The 24444-nt window shown below is 31.5% G+C and overlaps 2 protein-coding genes across 3 annotated transcripts in view; one reads left to right on the top strand and one right to left on the bottom strand.

Annotated features, from left to right (window-relative positions):
• Positions 1-24444, top strand: part of LOC132940211 (tachykinin-like peptides receptor 99D) — a 266534-nt gene that overhangs the window by 107932 nt on the left and 134158 nt on the right. The gene's annotated exons all lie outside the window — the stretch shown is intronic.
• On the bottom strand, positions 1710-19114 carry LOC132940212 (uncharacterized). Of its 2 annotated transcripts, XM_061007687.1 has the most exons (4): positions 18129-19114; positions 10324-10428; positions 9116-9662; positions 1710-6559 (listed from the first exon to the last, which is right to left on the bottom strand). In XM_061007687.1, the coding sequence occupies exons 1-3, from the start codon at positions 18733-18735 to the stop codon at positions 9157-9159; spliced, it is 1218 nt and encodes a 405-aa protein (XP_060863670.1). In that variant the 5' UTR covers positions 18736-19114; the 3' UTR covers positions 1710-6559; positions 9116-9156. The 2 variants fall into 2 exon arrangements, with proteins under 2 accessions (XP_060863670.1, XP_060863669.1); XM_061007686.1 differs by having other exon boundaries at positions 1710-9662.

The following is a 24444-nucleotide window of genomic DNA, read 5'->3' as shown; positions in this document are numbered from 1 at the left end:
TTAAGTAGACTTGACGACAAATTCAAATCTGTTTTTAGAATTCTTATCGCTTCATTAGATCAATTGGTATGTTTGGCAAAAAACACATCTAAAATCCTATGTCGCGTGTGTGTTAGACAAAAACAGAAAATCACGGTATTGAATCCCCTTAAGTTTTCAAGCTTTTTTACCCAACAAATAAAGTTTTATTGACATTCATAGAAAAAAAGACTAATAAAATTGGAAACAGAAAATGTTCCTAAACAGTTCAAAACAAATCAAAATATTTTGAACATTTTATCGTGTATAGAAAATGCAAATATAAACGACCAGTGAAAATTTCATGTATATACGTTCATTTGTTTTAGAGTTACACCAACAATTAAAATCGATTTTGTGGAAAGCCAATTTTGCGGTAAAAATTACCGTTCCTTAATTTTATGTTGTTTTTCCCGGTGCTTTTGAAAACTAATGGGAATTTTAAATTTTAACCTCCTCAATGAGCCAACAATATTCACTTTCCCATCGAACAAGATAGTGAAGTTGAGAATTGAAGCATTATTTCGACTACTATTATAGTGTTTACGAACACAAAAAAAACAAAAATTTTTTTAAAAAACACACATCATTGTAAAATCAATACATTAATCGTTCTACTCAGAATCTAAAAACTAAAATAAATTGAAATTTTATAATGTGTATAGATAGCAAAAAGAGATAAAATATTTTCAAGATTATAATTTGTCTAAAAATGCTTACTTGGTAAACATTACAAATCCTTACAATTATTCATTTTTTAATTACAACATACGTATACACTTTTTTTATTAAACGTTTAATGAATATTTTGGTTAAGCACAAGATTGACATAGATTTATAAACATTTTGAATTGTAAATTATGTACAATTGTTTTTTTACTATAGATCAATCGGTTCGTTGGAATGAAAACACGTCTAAATTCCTACGTTCGACGTGTGTTAGATTAAAACAGAAAATCCGCCATTTGCAATCTCATTAAATAAATAGTGGAAAAGACTTACCCATCTTGTATTTATCACTGTAAGGGCCAAAAATGACATCTCAAAAACAATCATAAAATTAATGGCTATTAAAAAAGTACAAGTTCCTGACTACAAAACTATTTTGATACATACAATTATTTTGGACGTCATTACACGAAAGACCATTTTGTTCATTATTTTCGGTGATCACTCAACCATCGTTTGCTACGCTTTTGATGGTCGCGATCCACAGGTTTAAAACCACTAACACCGGATAATCGCGGTATCATCCTACAATGTAAGAAATTCAAAACTTTTTTAGTTGACTAACTATATAAGATTAATATATAGATGATGGCAGTATAAGAATGTTCTAATAAGCTTATACTGTATTGTTGATATTAATTAATGTGATTACAACTTAAGGGGATCGGAGTCGGAGCGTTTTTAGTACAAAAACAAGCTTTGGAGGAAAAACTCTCACGCCATAAGTATAGATTGTTTTATTTTTTATATTTAAATGAAGGGGAACATTTTGCAGCTCAGATCAAGGCCCGATTATAATTATAGAAGCTAAAATATGTATATGAATAATGCACAATATTTGGTATTTTTAAAAATCTTTTTCAAACACTATTTAAAGTAAAATGAAAAGTCGGGCTTTAATCTGACCTGCAAAAACTTCTGATTTTTACGATTAAAAATAAATAAAGATCGAAATACGACATAATGCGTGGGAGATTTTCCTGTAAAAGCATTTTGTTCATCTAAATATTATCAATATTAATAATACCAGAGGGTAGTTACTATAATATAGTTATTATATTTTCCAGTAAGGAATGTAATTTTAACGCAATCCCTCCTCAGTTACGATACTACAAGAAAAAATAAGGTATATCTTTTAGTATGAATCAATTAAATTTTCATAAATAATTCAACTTTTTTGTGTTAAAGAGTACATAGTACTGAACATAATTTCTTTATTATAGATGTATACTGTATAACACAAATTTAAATATATATTTTTTTTATGAAGGTACTTGAAATATTTAGAGTTTTTGTCGTTCAAAATGCTACTCAATTCAAATGTGTAACCAAGATAAATTATAAGCGCCAAACGTAATTACACTTACGAGCTACGGTTTTAAATTACATTTAAACGATAATCACTTAAAATGCAAATTTGTACCACAAACGTAAAACCATGTAATTTTAACAATCTTAGACACTTTATTTCTTAAAAAAAAATCCGTTGTCACTTGTCAGTATTTAAAATGATAAAATATTCATTATGATTATAAATTAAAAATTAAAAATCAAATTAATTTTATATTTTTAGCTATGCGTATTTATTTATAAATTTAAAAGGTAATAATTAATAGTGTCGCGAACAAATAACGTAAGCAAACAATGTAAAGATGATAGTAATAATACTATTAATAATGCGATCAACGTTTCGAATTAGAAAAAAAAAACAAACTAACTCTTAGAACTAGTGCAAGTGCCTATATATTATTATTATGTTGTATGAATGTTAGTATATTATTATATTAATAAATCATGATAATAATAAAAAAAAAATAATGAAATAATGGTCTGTACAACTGTGGGCTTGGATGTTTTAAATTTAATTATAAATATTACGGTGTTTAATAATTAATTGTTAAATTATTTTGGATCTCCGTATAGTTTTAATACAGAAAGGTATACTTTTACCGTTTGTTCAAGGTCAAATGCTATACTTGTGTGCTGCTGTCACTACTGTTGTGTAATCAAACCACTTACATACCCGATTATTTAAATCTGAAAAATAAATTATTAAAAACAATTCCCTTTTGAGATTCTGTTTACAAATGTACATGCCCGCGGACGAACCGCCCCTTTCGACTTACAATGGTAATTTAAGACGCGTCTGCGCAGTGTGGCCTAATGACGTTATCGTTCAGTGGACCGTTTCTTAGTTAAGTTTCGCAATTATGTATATTACCGACGTTCCGGATTCCTGTGTAATAAAAACTACTACATTCTAGCCGACCACCGACCACAGGGTCGCCTCCGATTTTATCTAAGAACATCGGATAAATGTTTCAGAAATATGACTACTTACGGCGTACTTTTTGTGAATGTTCAAGACTTGGCTTTAAAGCATATAGCATTATCTATGATGAATAATTTTTGAACTACGAAAAAAAATATGGATTTTTCGAAAACTGAGTTTGCGTTAAAAAATCAAGTTTTTCCCGATTAATTTAAAAAGTAGATACTGAAGATTTTAACTCTTTTACTTCCCAGAGGTACCGACTTAGCTGCCAGAAGTTTACATCCTGTCGAATTGTATAGTATTTATTTCTACTATGAAACGTGTACAAATAGATCCATAAAAACAGAAACGATCGTAAGCATCGGCACGTGACGCATCGACGGCGATGCACTACTGATTAGACGTAAAAAAAAATGTTCGCTAAACTTGACTTAGAAGTTTAATGTTTTAAATGTCTATTATTGCGCTCCCATTGCCGCGCGTTTATTCATTTGTAACATATTACGCTACCTTCAAAAATTCCGATTTCAAGACAACTCTATACTATAAGTGGTTATGGATATTATATGTATCGTATTATACAGAATATAATATCACGAAGGTACCTATACAATGTTATGCAATATTCAAGGTAAAATATTGTCATATCATCTGGATGCATCGCGCATATTATATTAGTTTTCGTCCGAATTAACCGTAACCAACTCGAATTCTACTCGTTTCCGTGTTAATAGTTTCAACAATGCGATCCACCAGCGAATTATATTTACTCAAGCGCACGAGTAATGCACTGCAAACATGGGAAATCGCCGGCAAGTTTTGATAAATTCGTTAATGTTCGTTGTATAGTCGAAATAGGGGACCCATCCCGCGTCCGGGGAGTACCAATTATTGTTCGAGCAACAGCAACAAGATACATGTCTTTGACAATTATTATTATTATCGTTATAATACATTGCGGATAGATTTTGAAACGCGCGTTTCGAATACAAGTGCATAGGTAATTTACCGTGTATATTAATAACAATTTGGAAACAAAAATAAAAAAAAAAACCCTGTACACTGCACACTATAATTCATATATTATATTGAGCCATTGATGGATGTTCAGACATGATATACAATAATCAATACTCACTAGAAAAATGTTAAAAAAAAAATTCAATAAAATGTAAAGACAAATTTTTTTTTTTTTATTCGTTTTATTCGTCACCTTGAGGTAATATTCAAAAAATATTTGAGATTTGAGTTGTATTGTATTTTTATTTATTGAAGAGCTGAAATGTCAAAAAGTCAGTATAGGGTCTATATAGGGGTCACCAATTAATATTTTTGAAGGGCCATATTAGGAATCTGAAAATTTTTCGAGGGCAATTAAAATTCTAAGTACATATTTTCAACATATAATAGGACAATAGGTATTATTTTAAAATTGCATGTAATGAGAACATTATTTTTTCATTTATTATTTGCTATTGTTTTTAAACATTAAGAACATGATTAATATTTCAAACATTCGAAAAATTTAAAATTAAAATTAACTATAAATACAATAAAATAGAAACTTGTTTAATGAGAAAAATGACAAATCTTACTCTCGACTAACTGTTTAAAATTGGAGGTCTGGTTAGTGCATGCTATCTTCATAATCATTTCAAGATGTTTGTTGGTTAGCCGGGATCTGAACTTGTTTTTAATAATATAATTCATTTTTGAAAAAGATGATTCATAAGCATACGTGGAGCCAAACATCGTACACATTTTCAGTATTAATAATTTTAGCGTTGGGTATTTCTTTTCGGACACATATTTTAACCAAAATTAAATAATAGTAATAAAAATTAAAAATAATAATTTAACCAATTAACACGAAAAAAATTACAATGTAATACAACGGCGGTATCGACGGACTGACTATACGTAGACGTAAAATCAACTAGCAGTCACCCAATGACCCAATTAAAGTTTAGACAAGATATGATTTGCGACCAATTTATCAACAGTTGTCGGAGAAAACCAATAATATTAAACAAAGTAATAATTTACAACAATAATACGTAGAATGTTGTCGTAATACGTGTTTTTATTTTCTGTCTGCGGGCCAGATAAAATTTGTCCGCGGGCCTTATGCGGATATTTCAATAAAAGAAAATTGTTAAGTTTTCATTTAATGTAACATAATATGTTGACTAAATATACTTTTGAGATTATTTATCGATGTTACATAATAGTGAAACAATAGTAACTAATAGCAAAACGAGAAGTTGAGCTAATAATGGCATTGTTAATGTGATTTTTAAAATACTGTTCGTCCAAACTAACGTTTGGAATTCGAAAAGTATTTTTCTATTCATGCTAAGATTCGATTTCAGGTGGTCGATTAAAAAATAAGTGGTGGTTTTATGGTATACAATAATTATCGTACAACAACTTCAATAAGTAGTTGAAAATCACGAATCAAAAAATATCCTGCAAGACGCGTGTCTTAAAAAAACCGACAGATGGTACAGACAAATTGCATTCGATATTATTATCGAAGTATTATTTTTTTTTCTTTATCTACACCAGTGTTGTCAATGTCAACTACGTGGTAGTTCGCCGTATCTTTTTAAATCAATCACATTCACTTTATTTCCAAAGAAAAATATTATTATAAAATCACTTGTAATAAAACCGTATATACGCGTAACGCGTGACCTATAAAAGCTGTTTCTTATGGAGTGCAGCTCATTCGGTTTGGAAGCAATCCGTCTGTCAAAAATTTTGTCGAAATGTCAGATCAATTTTTTTCCGAAACAAAACAAGAACTTAAGACCTAAACATTGGTGTTGTTAAATTTTGACATGTTATGTTTCGTCTATATAGGTTACATTTCCACACGAACACTTCGTATTTTTAGGTATTTCCATAATATCGATTTCGTCGATGTATGATTCCATTTTCAACGTGCATTTTTTATTTAATGATTCGCATTCAGTCCACATTCAGTTGCATATATTATTATGTGTAATTCTTTCACAGAAAAACCGAAAAACATGTATCATTTAATTAGTATAATATTTAATTACAGAGTTACGACCATTGATAAATGACACTGCGTAGCTACGGGAACGCCTCGTCACCTCACAGGTTTTCATGGTTCTATATTATAATATAATTGCTGTACAATGTTTCATGCGAATAATTAATTCGTATGTAACAACAACTATTTTGGTACATGATATACAATATGTATTGCAGAAATATACGTCTGAATTATAGAAAAAGAAATATTTATTAGAACTCAATAATCAGATTGAAATACATAATATTATAAGAGAAAAATATTGATAAATGTTATTGAAAAATACATAAATATAATGAGATTAAAATTTCGATGTTTTGATAAAAGTATAAATGTTATATCGAAATTGGTATTTAAAATTAAATGTTATTTTACGTCAAGACAGCTGTGTATCGATTTTCCATTCCCTTGCATAATTTGCAATTTAATGTTCTATTTTTGAGATTTCACAGCATCGGAATCAAATCAGGAAGCTTTATATGAAAAAAAAAAAAAAAAACAAAAAATATATAGCGATAAAATCTTATAATTTATATAAAAAAAAATAAAAATTGTTTTATAAACAATAAACACTGTTTACAGTGATATTTATTACGAGAGACTATAATACATAAATAGTATAATAATTCTTATTGCTTATATGCACACAATGCACATATTATTTCATAGTGTACAGTAATCACTAATTAATAATATATATTTATATGTAAAATGTATACTTTATATTATATACTATGATTCGTAATGTTATAAGGATAATCATATGATTTGCAAACCTAACAATATAGTATATTAATTATGTGTAGTATTTCGAGGAGCTTTCGTTGGTTATTTAATAGTATCACGACGAAAGCTTTTGTCGTGTGGACTGTTGTAGACGTAGACCAATGTATATATATATATATATATATTAGTTGTTCTAGTCAATATTTATGATTTTGAAAATGTACGTTTCTAAAGCTTAAATAATTTTTATAACACTATATTTTTACAAAACATCTAACATTTTATATTATTTTTTATTTTATTGAGCTTAAGCCCGGAAACTATGGACATTAGCTGTTTTTTTGTTTGGAAAGGGTGAGGAATGGTTGAAACACGTATGTATGTGTGTCAAGGATTTGTAGCTAAAATTCCGGGTGGTCACCCATCCGGGAGCTAGCAACACCCGCTAACACGTACGCTCAGAGCATTTCCGCAGTTGACCACGCCACACCAAGCCACATATTATACACTATTTTTATCGAGTCTATTAGGTACTTTTTGAAAATGGTAACTTATAATAATTACAATTTAAGATTTAGAACACGAAAGTGTCATCAGTGGGTTGCTTCTTCATTCAAGATTGTCTTCCTTTTGTATTATAGCCCATACTCTTATTGTGCCTTATTGCGTACAGATTGTGTGTATTTTATTAATAAAGAAAAAAAAAAAGTTTTGGGATACTTTACTATAAAATAATATGCAGTTAAAATATTATTAGTTACTCTGAAAAACAGTATACCAACTGTAAATATACTATATTATTATATAGTATCTCTACATTATGTACATGATTGGGGGATAGTTAAAATTAATATCATAATCAATGTTACATTATAACTAAATACACTTCGTAAGTATTCGGTTTAATGTACAGGGTACAACGGCGACACAATAACGACCGTTCTGTGGAATTTTGGACGTACCGACCGAAAATTGAATAAATAATGAGTTCTAAACTATACGGATATGAGTATGATATGACATATTATATTATAGACACATGGATGTAAATATTATACATTCACGAATGGAGAAATGTATATTAACGTATGTATCGTACACGTGTAAACTCGAATAGTCTCTATAGTCTCCAATGCGGTGAAAAGGCGTTTTTTCTCTTCCTCTTATCGTGTAGTAAACTTCCCTAAAATCATTCTACCGCTGAATTACTAATGACACGAAAAGTCCCCTCGGTAAAATCTGCTACTGAATTACTCATATGCAAATTTCCCCAAACCCAAAATAAAAGACCGTATAAGGTATTGAGGTCGTTCATGCGTATGTATATTGTATACCTACAACCCAATACCGCTCGGAAGAGATTGCAGGTCCGTTTCGCAAGCAAAAATAGAACTGTTTCGCATAAATTTGCCTAAATCAATGTATAGCACGATAATATTATAATTCTACATAAACTAAAAGCTGTATGGAGTGTTGCGAGAGGTTACGCAGAACAAGTTTTAGTTGTCACGGAAATTAAAAGTCCGGCACACTAGCCGATAAAAATAAATCTCAGTTTTTGTCACCGATATTGCTTATTGTTACGCCGATCGGAAAACTACTATTGTAGCGATTCGTTGTGGAAAACCACGCCTGCGGATAGAAAACACATAAAAAGTACAATACTTTTGGAATTTTTACAAAATTCCAATAACGAAATGATGAAAAATGGCGAATTATCGTGGTATTAATATTTATAGGCGCGTATAACACCCACCACCCACCACGTCATGTATAACTTAGAATTTTTTCTATGTCGAAAAATCGTGCAGTGTATAACATACCTTCCCAACAAAGTCCCGACATCTTGCGAAGCTCTCAAGAACTCGGGGTGGACGCCATAATATTAAATCATGACTACCCAAGTACTACCCACCTACATTATGATATTGTCACCTGAATTTAATCGGTAAAATCGCTTTCACATCTACGTTGCGCGTGTGTCCTGTCGATCAAATCGCATTGTCATTGAACGTAACTCTTTTGGTATCATGCAATGACCAAGCCACCGCGGTAATTGGACTACAGCTCAACTTTTAAACCAATATGGTTACTATAATAGTCGTAACGGTATAGTTACCACGCTATCGTGCGACAGGACACACGACGTGTGTATAGCTGTGAATCCGGCTCAAGTCGCACGTCGATAAAATATGTGTGCAGGTGACCACAACCACTGTCACGTAAAATGTACCGTACAGGTGGTTACAGGCGCAGAAACGTCGTTCACATCATAATGACGTATATCAAAATTTATAATATACCTATTTATTCGACGTGCGCACATCCTCGTCGTCGTCGTAAGTCACTGGCCTGGTTTGGACTTGCTGAAGTTCACCGGGACGCCTTTGATCGTGCAACCCGAGCTCTGGTGGTCGGCCAACACCCGGTCGACGGACTCGGTCCGATCGAAGCAGACTCGCGCCGAATGGTAAGGGTAGACGCAACCGGAAGGCCAGCTGTAGCCGCCGGGAAACACGCGGACCCACTGCACTTTGCCGTAACGGCTGAACGCCGCGTAAAGTTGGTCGGCCGTGACCGACTTGTCCAGTCGGTCGACGCGCAGCAGATCTGTCGGACGGGAATCTTCGTCGTCGTCGTCGTCGTCGTCGACCGAGGCGCGTGTCGACGGTTGGAGGTCGAACATCGGTTCCTCCAGGAACACCTTCACCTTGTTCCGGTAGGCCAAGTAATGCTCGCGGGTCGACTCCCGTTCCTCCGCGTCGCACGCGCCCTCCTCCGACAGTTCCTGTTCGTCGTCCGTGGACTGCTCCGCGAGATTCGGTGGCGACCACAGTTCGAATTCTCGAGCTTGGTTGAATAAAAAAAAAAAATTTTAAAAATTAAAACTACAGTTCGTTTAAGAATCACAACAATCAGAAAACTATGGTTTTTATAAAAATTTTAAAACATATATCGACACGTTCGATTCGTATTGTATGTGCTATGATATTATTAAAGTGTACATTCGATTTGTCGATTGACGTGTTGATGTATCATTGAAGCGGGAAATTTATCGATTTTTTTCGTCAAAATTTTCAAATTTTAACTCACCGTGTGCAATATTTAGATCTATATTGTATATCTATAACATAGATGACTTAAAGTTGGGGATGAAAGGGGAGTCAGAACCCTTACTTCTAGCCATGCTAAAAAAGCGTTCTCTTAAGCACTTTGTTCATAAGGTAGAAAACTAGAACAAACTTCTTTTAAAGTTTCTTTAAAAATTGAAACAAAATAATTTAAAATACGCGTTTTTTTTATCTAGACAAAAAATTAGATTTAAAATAGTGTATGTAACCACACACGACACTTGTGTTAAATTTAATAATGTCAATAATAATAATTGAATATGTAATAAGTTGTTATTCGTAATTTAGATAGTCTTATTAATTTCCTAAACACATTTAAATGTATATAAGGTATAAATCATTTAAAGTAACAAAAAACAATTTTTTATGTAGCACTTTACCTTCTGCATTCAAACGTTTCGTGTAGCCTGCATATGTCTCCTGTTGAAATTGTCCACTTATTGGTGTTCTGTAATTGTCATCTCCGCATTCAGAATTAGAAAAGCCTGTAAAACCAATAAGTTCTTCAACAATAAGTACAATTTAATTAGTGGTTCCAGATTTAGGTATAAGTTGGTCAATTGTATAGTTTTAGTTTTTGCTTATATGTTTATATGTGAAATCAAGTTTTGATGGTAACGGTCATTATATTGTATCAATTTCAATGAAAGTTGTATAACTAGGTTCCTTGAGACTTGGAGGGCGCATTTCATTATACTCTAAAGTTTAACGTATGAATTTTGTTTTGGTTCAAAATGTATAGAATATATTAATTACACTATCAATAAGTCTATAATAACCTATTAATACAAATAACAACAATAGGCAATAACATTTTAAATAAAATACGATTTCCGGGGGGGTGGGGGCTTGTTAGGGAGGCTAAGCCCCTCTGAGTCCCACTATGATGCCTGCATAATATTGCTCAACGAGAAATCCTGATTTACCACACTCTCCTTGACGGCATAAAGAAATGTCCGAATTTAAATGCGATGCTTCAATTGATTACGCAAACGATGGTCGTGTTACTAAAATTGGTAGTAAGAATAAAATTTCTCAATATTGCCAGGAAATAAAATGACCTCTTGAAGTATCCGGGCTTTGATGTGTTATATTGGACGAAATTGCTGAGCCACCAGAACCATTGAAAAGTCGACTCGTCGTTGGCACTCGTTTTAAAGTTGTTCTCGACAATATTATAGTATAACTCTGCTTTTAAAATGGCGTCATATAGTGTAACGGAGATAAGACACGGACATTTTATGCCTTCATTCAAAGTTCAAGGTCAGCACTCGTGAAGAACAAAAATGTTTACAAACATATTTTATTAAAGTCATATACTTATGAACACGATACTACAATAATAACTTGTATCATTTGAAACTTCTTAATTCTGAACATATTTCTTAAGTCAACACATAAAGCCGACTATCGAACTCAAAGATATTGGATTTACGTCGATATTTAAACATTCGTTAAATTGGTCAACAGTTTTTTGTTTTTTACATTAAAACATGTCGCAAAATTAATTAGTGGCAAATCATAAGAAAAAATCATCGTAATAATGTGTTCAAACGGGTATTATATTTCAACTGAAGCAACGACAGAAATAAGGATTACTTAACTTTAACCAAGGCGGAGTCGGGTAATCTGCTAGTATATTATTACAAATCTTGAAAAATAAATCAAATAAACAATTATAATATTATAAATTAGTATTTCTATTCGGGCTGAAGTTGACTTATACTTTGTTGTAATAAATTATAATCAACACTTCGGGTTGTCATTAATAACATTGTATTAAATTTATTCCATACACTAACTGGAAGGTTATGTAAAATAATTATTCAATTGAATTTTTTATGATTCATACAGTATCACTAAAAACTAAAACTCGGTCCGAGGAAAAAAATGTCCAAAAGGTCTAATGTAATTCCTTACAGGTAAAAATTATTGATATGTTAACTTGGCTCACATAAAAAAAAACAAATCCCGATCCTCTCATATGTAATTGGTAATTACTATAATTACCTTGTAAAAGATTTAAGAACCACTAAGCAATAACTAGAAGACAACTCGAAGAGGCAATTCTCATAATCCTCCAAAATTGATTTAGTTTTATTTTAATTTTCATATTATTAAAATGTATACAAACATTTGGAAATATCAATTTTTTTTTTTTGGTTTTTTGAATTTTGAAATTTAAATGGCTTATATTAATACGGATTTTTGTTGGTATTTCTTTTGATTCGCTATGACGAAACATACATTTGGGTAAATTGAATAACTTGAATTAAAAATAACTCGATTAATAGTTGTTTTGTCTTTATTATATTTTATCGGTAAAAATGATCAGGCCGAGCTTACAATATATTTGTATACTTTTTATTAAGTACCTGAAATTTCCGGGTGGAGTTTACAGCAAAAAAAGGAAATTGCAGGCCGATTCTATTTTTTTGGTATAATAAAATAAAAAAGGGTTGGCATCCTCTGGTCTAATCGTTTGTATCGGTAGTACTATAGATATGGGTATTTATAAAAAATAAAATTGAATTGCCAGAAATATTACGCATCTTATCAAACAAATGCTTATATTAATTTTAAGTATTTAATGATTGAACAAACTAATAATAATATAATATGTAATATAAATTTAATTGTCTTATAAAAATCGTAAGCCGTTGTAGGTTCGTGATTCATTTTAATAATAATTCTGAACTGAATAATTATTTAGTGATAAATTGTTATATTACTAATTATTATTTACGACATTAAATATTCTACGCAGGTGTTTATACTTTTGGTATAATATTTTAATCAACGTGAAACGTGTCTCAATGTTGCTTTATATTTAACTAAAAAATATAGATTTCCCGAAACGTCTAATATTATTATATTGTCGACGTGATGGAAAAAATTACCAAGTGAAAATTATTAAGATTTTATTTTTAAATTTAAACATTTATATTACTTTATAATTTATTTATTATTTAAAAAGTCAATTTTTGAATGTATAAATCACAACATTATAGCTGCCAACGTGCGAAAAGTGACTAAGTTAAGAAAACAAATATTATTATGTTATTTAAAATTAAAATTAATAATAATTTTCACTTGATCACTTTTTGCATAATATGTTTATACGTCATGTTTATTAGTTGGCACACATCTGTGGTATAATAATAATAATAATAATAATAATAACCGTATCTATATACCTTTTTACATCTAATCCTGGTTTGTTATTTAAATTTAAAAACAAAAACATTTGTCAAATAGTAGGATAATATGTGAGACCTGGATAATATGTAAATGTAAATCGTACGTGCAATATTAGATTCTGAGCGAAGCGATGAATGTATTGATTTTACAATGATGTGTGTTTTTTTATTTTTTTATTTTTTTTTTATTTTTTTTTTGTGTCTGTCATCACCTTTAAGGACAGTAAAAGTGCTTGGATTTTCTTCAACAGCAACTCTTCTGATAGGAAAGTGAATCTAGACGGTACTTTCAAACGCGACGTGAAAAACAACAGAAAAATTAAGGGAAAACGGGAATTTTTACGCAAAATCTGTTTTCGAGAAAATCGATTTTGGTTTTTGGTGCAACTCTAAAACAAATGACCGTGGGTACATGAAATTTTGACTGAATGTTTATATTAGCATTTACTATACACCATAACATTTTCCAAATATTTTGACTTATTTTGAGCTATTTACGGACATTTTCATTTTCCATTTTTTTAGTTTTTTTTCTATAAATATCAATACAATTTTACCTATTGAGTAAAAAAGCTTGAACATTTAATAGAAGGCTCCTGATATGTCGTTCTAATAGCAGTTAAAAAATATTAAAAATACATGGGCACAGTTTTTTTTATAAGCATTTAAAGTTCAAATTTTGACAAAATACAAAAAAATCACGAAAATTAGCAAATTATTTTGAGTTGAGAATTCATAAAAATTGTTCTTTTTCAATCTAAGATTTGAAAATATAATACAAGATTATTCATAAATTTATCTACCTTTATCAAAAAAAAAAATGTCTACAAGAAAGTCAAATTAAATTTTAATAAGCGTTTGAAATTCATATTTTAAAACATTTGATATTTACTCGATTTCTCGTGTAACGATTTTCTTATTTTGTTGTAATTAAAAAACGTATGACATACTTGCAAATTTCACTGAATGCTTATATTAGTATTTTTTATACACGATAAAATTTTGAAAATAATTTGATTCTTTTTGAGCTGTTTATGGATATTGTCAGTTTTCAATTTTTTTAGTTTATTTTTCTATAAATATCAATACAATTTTATTTGTTGGGTAAAAAAGTGTGAACATTTAATGCAAGGCTTCTGATACATAGTTACAATAGCAGTGAAAAAATATTAAAAATACATAGGCACAATTTTTTTTCATAAGCATTTAAAGTTCGAATTTTGACAAAATGTATCAAATTTAAAATTTAATAATTATTTTGTTGTTAAAAATTTATAAAATTGTTCAACTTTTATAGCTAAGGATTGAAAATTTAGAACAAGGCTCCGCGTAAATAGGTTATATATAAATTACTTTATTCACAATAATATCATCAAATATACTTGGTAATATCATAGGCCGACTGACCGTTTTCGCTCAGAATCGTTTTACTTATACAATGATATTATATCATTGAATTCAAATTTAACACCATCCATTACAATGACCAACTTGTAACCTACTGTACAGCAGAGCGACATCCACTTACCCACCTTTTTATGTATGGATTTGCTAACATATTACAAATAGAGCACACTCCACGCTCGATATAAAAATAACAGAAGATAATTTATAATTAAATCAGTAGGCACAAGAACAGATCAAAAATATTTATGTATGCTCCGAAGTTATAATGAAATAAAATATAACATTTAAAAATAAATGTAACTTTATTATAAATATAAAATACGGAGAAAAATCGGAATGTTTTACAAAATAAACACTACTCACCCATCCGCTTGTTTTAATAAGTCGATAATAATGCACATAATATATTATAAATAATTTGTACGTATTAAACAGCTAAAATTAAATTAAATGTCAAAAAGTAAAAATAACTCAAGGAATATTCTCACGTCAAAGTAACAATAAGTCATATACCCATACTAGTAAAACACGTCTACACTCATGTATAGCCATATCGACAGTAAATTATATTATATTATTATTTTATATGGGTAGGTATAATATTAATATAATACAGTATCACTCATAATTATAATAGTTTTCATAAAAAAAAATAGTAAGTGTGATACTATGATTATAATTAATATTATTTTTTTTAAATATGTTTTTACTATGCTATAAGTACAGTTGTTGTTTTATTTAAAAAAAATTTTAAAACATTATATCTAATCTATTCTAGTCTAAAAGTCTGCACAACAAGTGGGATGTTTAAAGTATGTAGATTCAACAATACCCCTTAAACTTTTAAATTCGAACATTTTGGTACACATTACATATTGCAGCTAACAATATATACAATTCGTTTTTAATTTGTATATACGTGTGAAGATGATTGTTATTTGATATTCTAAATTAATATTTTGCTCGAAATGAAGAACCTACGTAGGTACCTACTGAATAGTTTTAACTTTGACCTATATATTTGTTTTGACCACTAACAATGAAGTATTTAGATGAATTTAATTCGTATTTTAGTCACTCTACATTCGTCATGAGTAATATACTAATATCCATAAACGTGAACTATCAAAGTTTTTGATTAGAACCTTCAAACTTTCAAATTAGCTTTCTGGAACCGAACAATTAAACTTATCGAAGGTTTCAAAATCAGACATGTCCAATAAAGGTTGATAAGTTTAATTTTCTATAATACTATTGTAGGTAGGTATATATAATATGGAGTATAATATTATATATGTATTTTAAGTACCCATTTACCGTTTTGATTTTAATTGGTAAAAATTCTAAATATTAGAAATATTATTATCAGAATTATAATTTGTAAGTATTTGAGTAAAAGTACTCACCTAACTACGTATATACTTTTTAAAGGTATTTGTTAAGATACTAAATTATAAATATATATTTTTTTTAGTTGATATTGGGTGTGAGTACCTGTTTGAAAGTTATACTTTTTTACCGAGGGTTCAAAGACGGTTTTTAATTAATTTTTAAAATAAGTTTCTGTAACTGTACTTGAATATTTTTTTAAAGTATAATTTATAACACTACACCGTATATACACCTACCATAGACCATAGTCTTATACATTTTCATAATATTAGACCGACCTTGTCTGTATACAGGGCTATCGAAGTAAAAGTGGCCGGTCAAACATATACAGCAGACACAAATGATATATCCTTTATAGACCCTAAAGTATCATTAGTGTATTATAGATCATAGAATCGTATTTATTGGCCATTATTGTAGTAGGGTATAAAATGTGTAATGTACACTGCTAGAAGACGGAAAAATATAATATTATAATATGACATATTATAGGTACAAAATAATAAAATTCAAAATAATGTTAATACATTTTAATTAGTAGGTATTGTTGAATTCGCGAAAAATGCATTTATAAAATATTGACTTTTCCAGCAGACAATATTGATGAAATACACACACCACAGTATAAATTATCTATTATCGTTTTGTCAAAAGTCCCACAAGAGAATAGCCCACTATCTATCTTTGACCGGTCCACTATCTGAGTGTACAAATGACAGTCTATGGCCCTAATATATTATGCAAACTTTATGAATCATGACGTCAGATTATTAGCATCACGTCATAATTTCCAAGTTAACCTTCGGTAGGTCGCTCGGGTTCAGAGTCCTAATCCGTCACACAGGGTAAAACCGTTCCTTGATTAATCTTAATGTATTATTTTTCTTTGACATTTATTAATTTTGAAACAAATATAATTAATAATATAATAGATATAAATGTTTTTAAATTAAAATATTTTCTTATATACATAATATATATGTCCTATAATTACACATAATTAGAGGCTGTAAAGACAAATCCCGTTACTCTTGTACGCCACCCAAAATAATATTAAAAAAAAGTTTGAAATTGATGGGGGCTGATCATTTACCTCGCGCGGCCTACCAAAGGTTATCGAATCCATATATTATAATATTATATGGAAATGGATTTAAATAAAATTTAAATTTTAAGCACAGATTAGAAAATTATGTATTCTGGTAATATGGAAATCTGTGATTTTAAACAACGAAATAGGTACCATAGATGATACAATAACGGTTGGGTGGGATATTCAACCATTTCAACCTCATCTGCAGCGGGCGGGAATAATGAAAATATTATACCAAAAGCTAGGAATAGATAATAAATTACATTTATGAAAAGAGAAACGTCCCAAGAGTACGTATAAATAATAATATATTCTTCCACGGAGAAGGCCACGACGATCTTTATTGTCTATACATAATACGCAATTACAATACCTATACTTATCTATGGATAGATTTTTTTTTTTTAGTAGCCATTTTCAATAACGGTTTTATTTTCTCGTCCGTTGTCCGTATAACTCGATATTATTATAGGTACTAGTAATAACTATACCGTTACTCTGAGGGATCTACCTGAGCACCTATTATACCTACGTAATATTCGCTGCCACATGATTATAATAATAGTGTTTATAGGATTGTACGACCGGGCACAGCGACAGTGGCCTTACCAACGCCGTAAAACCGATAATGACACAATTCGGCCGGCAATAATATTAATATGATATAGGTAGTAATAATAGTATGAGGCGGTTTTCGCTATACTGCAAACATAAGTAACTCGGGTACCTGGTTACTGATGAGTAATAAATAATAAACATTTTGGTGATATTTTTTGAAAAAAAAAAAATGCACTTTCTGAATACAAGTTCGCCGGAATCGATGACAACCGTTTTTATAATCTGCGCGTTTTCTTTTTGCGGAAGTTCGAGAAAGTTATATACCAGCTAGTTATCGACCAGATAACTAAAATCAAATAGTAGGTACGTCTCTATATTGTCTAAGTTGAAAACGTTATTGTAACTTATTTCTAATCTCCTCTGTAAGTTCTATTGCCAGGACAAGCCCATCGTATTGTCATAATAATTATAATAGCAGTGTAATATATTATTACAATGGTAAGTCGTTCCAATAATGTCCAATATAATACATTACCGTGGTTGTGGTTGGCGTCCATCCGTCGATGGCTATGTTGCCCCTGCAGCGGCGGTTGGACCGTGGCCACCATCGTCTTGACGATGGTGATGTCGATCTTGAACCGGTAACCGTGGACCGCGGCCCGAAGACACCGGACACGGAACGTCTGGACGAACGGCATCGGCTCCAACGACCGGCGCGCCATATCCGTCCACTCGGCGCGCACGAACACGGCCAGCGACGGTTCGTCGTGGTCGTCGAGGTCGTCGAGGTCGTCGAGGTCGCAGTTGTCGTCGCTGCAGTCGTCGGTGTCGTAGCGGTCGAAGTCCTTCTCTGACGCCCGTCCGCCACGGCCGTCGGCGTCGATCTGCGCGTCCACCGACATGACGCACACGGAACGGCGGCCGCCGCTGTACGTGCCCAGAAACCGACGCACCTCCCTGACGATGTCGGCCCGACCGACCGCCGGCCGGCCGTTCAACGAGTCCATCGAGTAGTACCGCGACCGCTGGCTGAACATGCCGACCACCGACTCGGCGGACGCGTTCAGCCGGCCGTAGTAGTCGGCGGCGAACGTTTTTCCCGCTTCTTGCGCGGCCACGTAACCCGACGGCAGGGCGAACATGCTGTCGGCGTATTGCGATTATATTATTACGACGGTTGACGAACGATAATATGAGACGATTGTGAGCTACGGCGGCGGCGGTTGGACGATATTTGTTGGATATTATACCGTGTCGACTCTCGGAAGGTTGCTGTGCGAAGGCGAAAACTGAACTAACTAATGACGTCGACCGGTCGGCTGCGCCGATGTGCCGCGTTGGTGATGCGTGGCCACATGGACGTTAAATCCACGGATTTGGTGTACGGTTGACACGACGTTGTTACAATACGCTCACCGTAAAATAATATCAAAACCGTGAAGGATTGCCAACCGATAAATATAATTATGGTGGCCGGTGGACATGCCTTGGGATGTTTCATCGGTTGAATCGATTCCCACCTATAGGCCGTTCTCCGTGTCGCGGACCAACCTATAAATCCGCAGATATAAAATGTATAGTGTTTTATATCAGCGCCTAAATCGAAAAATTCCATGCACATTAACCATGCCCTGTGTTCACTGTCGAAAAATGATCTACACGAGAAAAAAAATCGTAATATTTTTATATAAATCTAGTCAGAAGTTTCCGATATACTATAATCCCGAATATCAAAAAAGCATTTGATTATTACTTCAATTGCTGTATGTTACATATTATACCTATACTTACTCATGTGTTATGGTACCCGGGGATGGTGTCACGTCTATTAATGAAATCATTTCTAGAAACTGTTCAGTAGTTACAGAAATGTGTTATAGGTAGGTACCCCTCCTACATAATATTATGTAAACAAATTTCACCACTTTATAATATTATTATTATTATAAGTATAGGCGTAAAATAAAAGACGTTTACGTGGTACATATCGTTATATTTTATAACAGTATTAATATTTGTCCAAATGTCCAATGAAACACCGGCGTAATCTACCTGTTGATGTGAGTAATGACCAACGCGACACGTATTGTTTTATGTTTGTTTGGATTACAGTTATGGTTTTTAACACCATATTATAATATAGATACCTAAACTGATTTTTGTGTATGTTTATTTCAATGAGGGTCACCTTAGAATGATTTACTGTTAATTTTCTATACCTGTTCTGTTCCGGGCAATATAAAGGTAGTTAAGGATTTTCTTCGAGCTGATAACGTGTTTTTATTTAGAAAAATGTTTTCTATGTTTCACAAAAATACAAAATGACTATTATACTCCCTTCAGTATGTAAGTACCGCGTACTGCGCAGTGATCAGTTTCTGTCCGCGACATCGGTCCATCATCCACGCCTGTCTTTGGTATGAATACCGCGCTTAGTGAAGCCACGCACCTGTGCATAAGTGTGCTTCTGAGTTACTATCCTAAATAAATTCATATTATATTGAACGTTTATTTCTGTTTTAGTTCTTGCTATATATAGTGACGTTTTTGCTCTACAAATGTATAGGTAAGAGCAAGTTATAAAGAGTTACCAACCATTATAACTGTGCGGCACTATGATTAAACAAGCTAATATTTAAAAAAATATATTATAATATATTGTAATTGATACGGTAGGCAAGACGTATATGTATTGTACATTACACGTCCACTCGATTATGTCGAGGACTCGGGAATCGAAGAATCTCGGTATAGACGATATTGATTTTTTATTCTGTGCCCGTTTGAGTGTTAAAATATCTGTCAGATGTGTCATCGACGCTATTCTATATATTAGGTTGGTGCACGAATCTACACTGCGGATGCAGTAGGTATTGCGATCGTATCCAAATCTATCCAGACGACTGATGATAACACAATAACGCCATAATAGTGTAGGACAAACACCCACCGTTCCGAAATGTCGGTCGAACCTAGACGTCAGTGCGTAAAATGATTAGAGCTTAATGTATTTAGGTATTATTGTTTTCGTTTAGGTTTATTATAATAATATGCAGAAGGTATTTATCGTTACTGCAATACGAAGGGTTAGGTGTAGCACTTACCACGGTAGTATACGGTATAGACACAAAATAATATTCTTGCTGCAGGATTGTGTAACATTAACGAACTTGTCGCCGTGACGTCGAGTTCAAGTAGGTGGAAATTAATTTTTGAGTAGTTACCTACCTACATGCGTGTACCGACTGCGGTCTACAACTTGTGTGAACAAACACGGTTCGAAATATGTTGAAGAATACACCTTACACGTGCACTTGTCACATGATAAACCCTAGGCTGAAATAAAATATCAATATTTTTTAGAATTAATAGACAACGGGTACACCGGTAGGAAATACAGTTTAAGTAATTTGGTATATTATAATTATATGTATTTTATTCAATTATTATACGTATAGTTATTATTCAGGAAAATGCGATGATTTGTACCAACGATTATTAGCAGTTGACACGTTTTTTATTTGATTATATTACATTGCAAACCATCGCAAAGCATGTTTAGACCACTTGGAAATGTTCATATTAAAAATAATTTCAACCATTATTTCGATCAACTATTTGTACAGGAAAACTATATTTATTTAGAAATAAGAATCTATTGTAATTATATAATATTATTATAATAATATGGGTGGTTGGATGGGTTTGGAAAATTCTAGGAAAAAATTTGTTTAAGACAACCACATAACGCGTTTTATGTAAATATTATGACATTGGGTTAATATTTTACTTATCTACGTTATATTATAATATATTATCGCGGACTATCACTGGCCAGTGGCCCCCCAGACAGCAATTTTTTGTTTAATAATATTATTATAACACTATAATAACGAATAATATTAGTATAACATTTTTATAATACCATTATGATATTATCATTACAAAATGTCGTCTGGGGGCCGTTTTTAGGCCGGCGACACAAATGATATGCGCGGTTCGGTAAATGTAGATAACCCTAAATTTCTAAGTCTGTCCGATATGCAGTATTATTGTATCATTTGGCATTAGCTACCAAACGTTGACATTCGTAAAAATTTGCATCGTCATTGTGGTGGCACAAGTGTGGTCGTCAAAATAAATACTGGTACGTTCCCCGGAGACGACAACGCATTGCATCCAAATTTAATAAGATTTATCGATGATTAATAATAATAATAATAACAATAATACTTTGCCCACTATACATTATACATATATAGGTACACATATTGTTATTCGTTACAAAAGGATTACGGCTCAAATTGTTCAATGATATATTTCCGTAATTACTAAATTTAGTAGTTATATATATATGTTTTACCATACAACTGCCAAGCAATAAAATGTTATCTGCTATAATGATTCGTAATATACCGACTAATCTAAACCTTGTTGGATATACACAGCTGGGTGAAAAAAAAAATGGAAAAATGATTCCGAATCCCACAAAAAGCACTGATGTGCATTATTCGCGATTCGTCGACCCGAGACCTGTCTTAAGGGTTTTATACATAATATCGGAAAGAAATTAAAACTGTCCACTGCCCAGGTCGTCCCCGCCTAGTTGTAATGTCTGAGTTCAAATATAATAATTATATATTATATTATTTTTATCGTATAGTTCGCTCCATTGAAAGCTTAATCCGTTTTCATCTAAAATTGAAATTAATTGCGTATGCATACAGTATGGACAATTAATCATTTTACTGTATATATATATATAATTAGGTACCTAAAACAAATTTGTTTTGAAAACCTTGCGTTACACGATATCACGTGGTGAATAATTGCTCATATAGAATGTTTACAGGTGTAAATGATACGTAGGTAGTAGGTAAACACGGTGTATGCGTATGTTATACAGATAAGTCGTTTGGTTTTATTTTAGCGTATAATACTGATGACCATCGTTGTACAAATGTGGACTATTACTCGGCAAAGGGGTTTTTTTTTCAATGGGACAAGGTGCAAAGCATAAGACATTTCGTATAGGCCACAGCTGCACATATTATAATAATATAATACCTATTCACGGTCTACCGTCGCACTGTTGGGCGTTTTATATACCTATGTATGCCATAACGGGGGGAAAAAAAAAATTGTCCGTACGAGGTGTTTTATCGGCTAGTTTAAATTTTATGTCTGTCGATAAAACGTTTGCAACCGCAGACATAATATTATTATATACCTATGCTTGGCTTCGGCCGAAGAACGGTATAGTCGTGTCTCGGTTTCGCCATTAACAAGTCGGAAATGCAAACAAACTTTGGCTGTGGTGGACCATTTATCTTGAGATTAAATTAATTGCTTCGTTTCTAATACAAAATAATCCATCAAAGTGCATTATTAATACTGCAATAGTTTGTACAGCACGCATACAAACTGTGTATCGTTAAATATTAACTAAAAACGATAAATCAGACTTATTTGCATGTAGAGGCATAAATGTAATGCTGTTAGGTATATGTTAAAATAAAACCGTATAGTTGTCGTTTTAGATCAGTAAAATGTTCTATTATTTTTGGGTCTAAGTTAACTAAATAATATATAATGATAAAAATAATGTCGACGCATCCACCTACGATTCGTAAGATTTTATTATTAAAATTGTTATATAGATTTACTACTTTTGCCATAGACAATAACTAAAACGGTTAGTTAAAAATAGTACCTATTATATATTATGTTCTATATAATTCAGCAAGTTTAAAATATAAATTTAAGTTTGTTTGTTTCTTTTATTTCATAAAAAATCAACAATAAAAAACCCATTCTATCATATCAACTCAAGATACTGTTGTGTTATAAATTATAATAACTTATTTTCGAGGATTTAGGGAACTAATTTTTTTTTTTATTGATATTAAGTATTAACTTAAAAAGTATTTGTAAGTTCTTTGAGTTACGAAATAACTAAGAGCTTGAGATTATGATAAAAAACACGTTAAAACAAAAGTTTGAACTTAAGTGTTTTATAAAAAAAAATTCGGGGTTTCGTTCAAAATACACACAACGAAGAAAGGTTTTGTAAACATTGGTGGATTATAAAGTAATTGTTGAACATCAGAAAAATAAAAACGTAAATATTTTTTATTCCAAGTTCTTAAGATTTATTTTCAACGTGTAGAAATAGATTAATATTATAATCTAATAAAAGTAGGTCAGCGCATTTCGGTGGTGGATGTTTGTCCATCGCCCTTCGGGCCCCGGACAGGATAGTGTAATTTCACTGTATTTGATTTGAATGCAATGATTGCATTCGATAAAAAACGATTCTGAGCGGACGAGGGAATCTTTTTTATTTAATTTTATTCGTTTCTATGGTAATAAACAAACAGTTTTAAGAACAGCTTAAGAACGATTTATATAAATAGGTAATTTATATAATTATAATTATAATTTATAATTAGGAAATATCATAAAAATGAAAAAAAATATAAAATAGAATCTCATAAGTCGCTCAAATGTTTTGAAAATTTTACCATGTTTAGGTATGGATAATATAAGTAAACAACCCAAATTTCAAGTTTTTACAAATATTTTTAACCGAATTACTACAAAAAAACTCCCAAAATTAAAATGTCTATAAATAGCTCAAAAATGGCAAAAATGTCCAAACTGTAAACCGTAAGGAACAAAATCCAAAATACAACAAAAATATCTGTTGTCGTTTTTCATTTGAACCAATATTTCTGGTAGAAAACGTCGTCCGTAATTATTTAATATTATAAAATCGTGAAATCGTACGTTTTTTCTTCTTTAACCGCTTTTATTTCGAGTAGCGTTTCGAAAATCGAAAAATGACCTCT

Source organism: Metopolophium dirhodum, chromosome 3 (assembly GCF_019925205.1).
Source record: "Metopolophium dirhodum isolate CAU chromosome 3, ASM1992520v1, whole genome shotgun sequence".
In the NCBI taxonomy this organism is placed as follows: domain Eukaryota; kingdom Metazoa; phylum Arthropoda; class Insecta; order Hemiptera; family Aphididae; genus Metopolophium; species Metopolophium dirhodum.
Note: the sequence above shows the minus strand (reverse complement) of the source record. Positions and strands in the feature narration are given on the sequence as shown.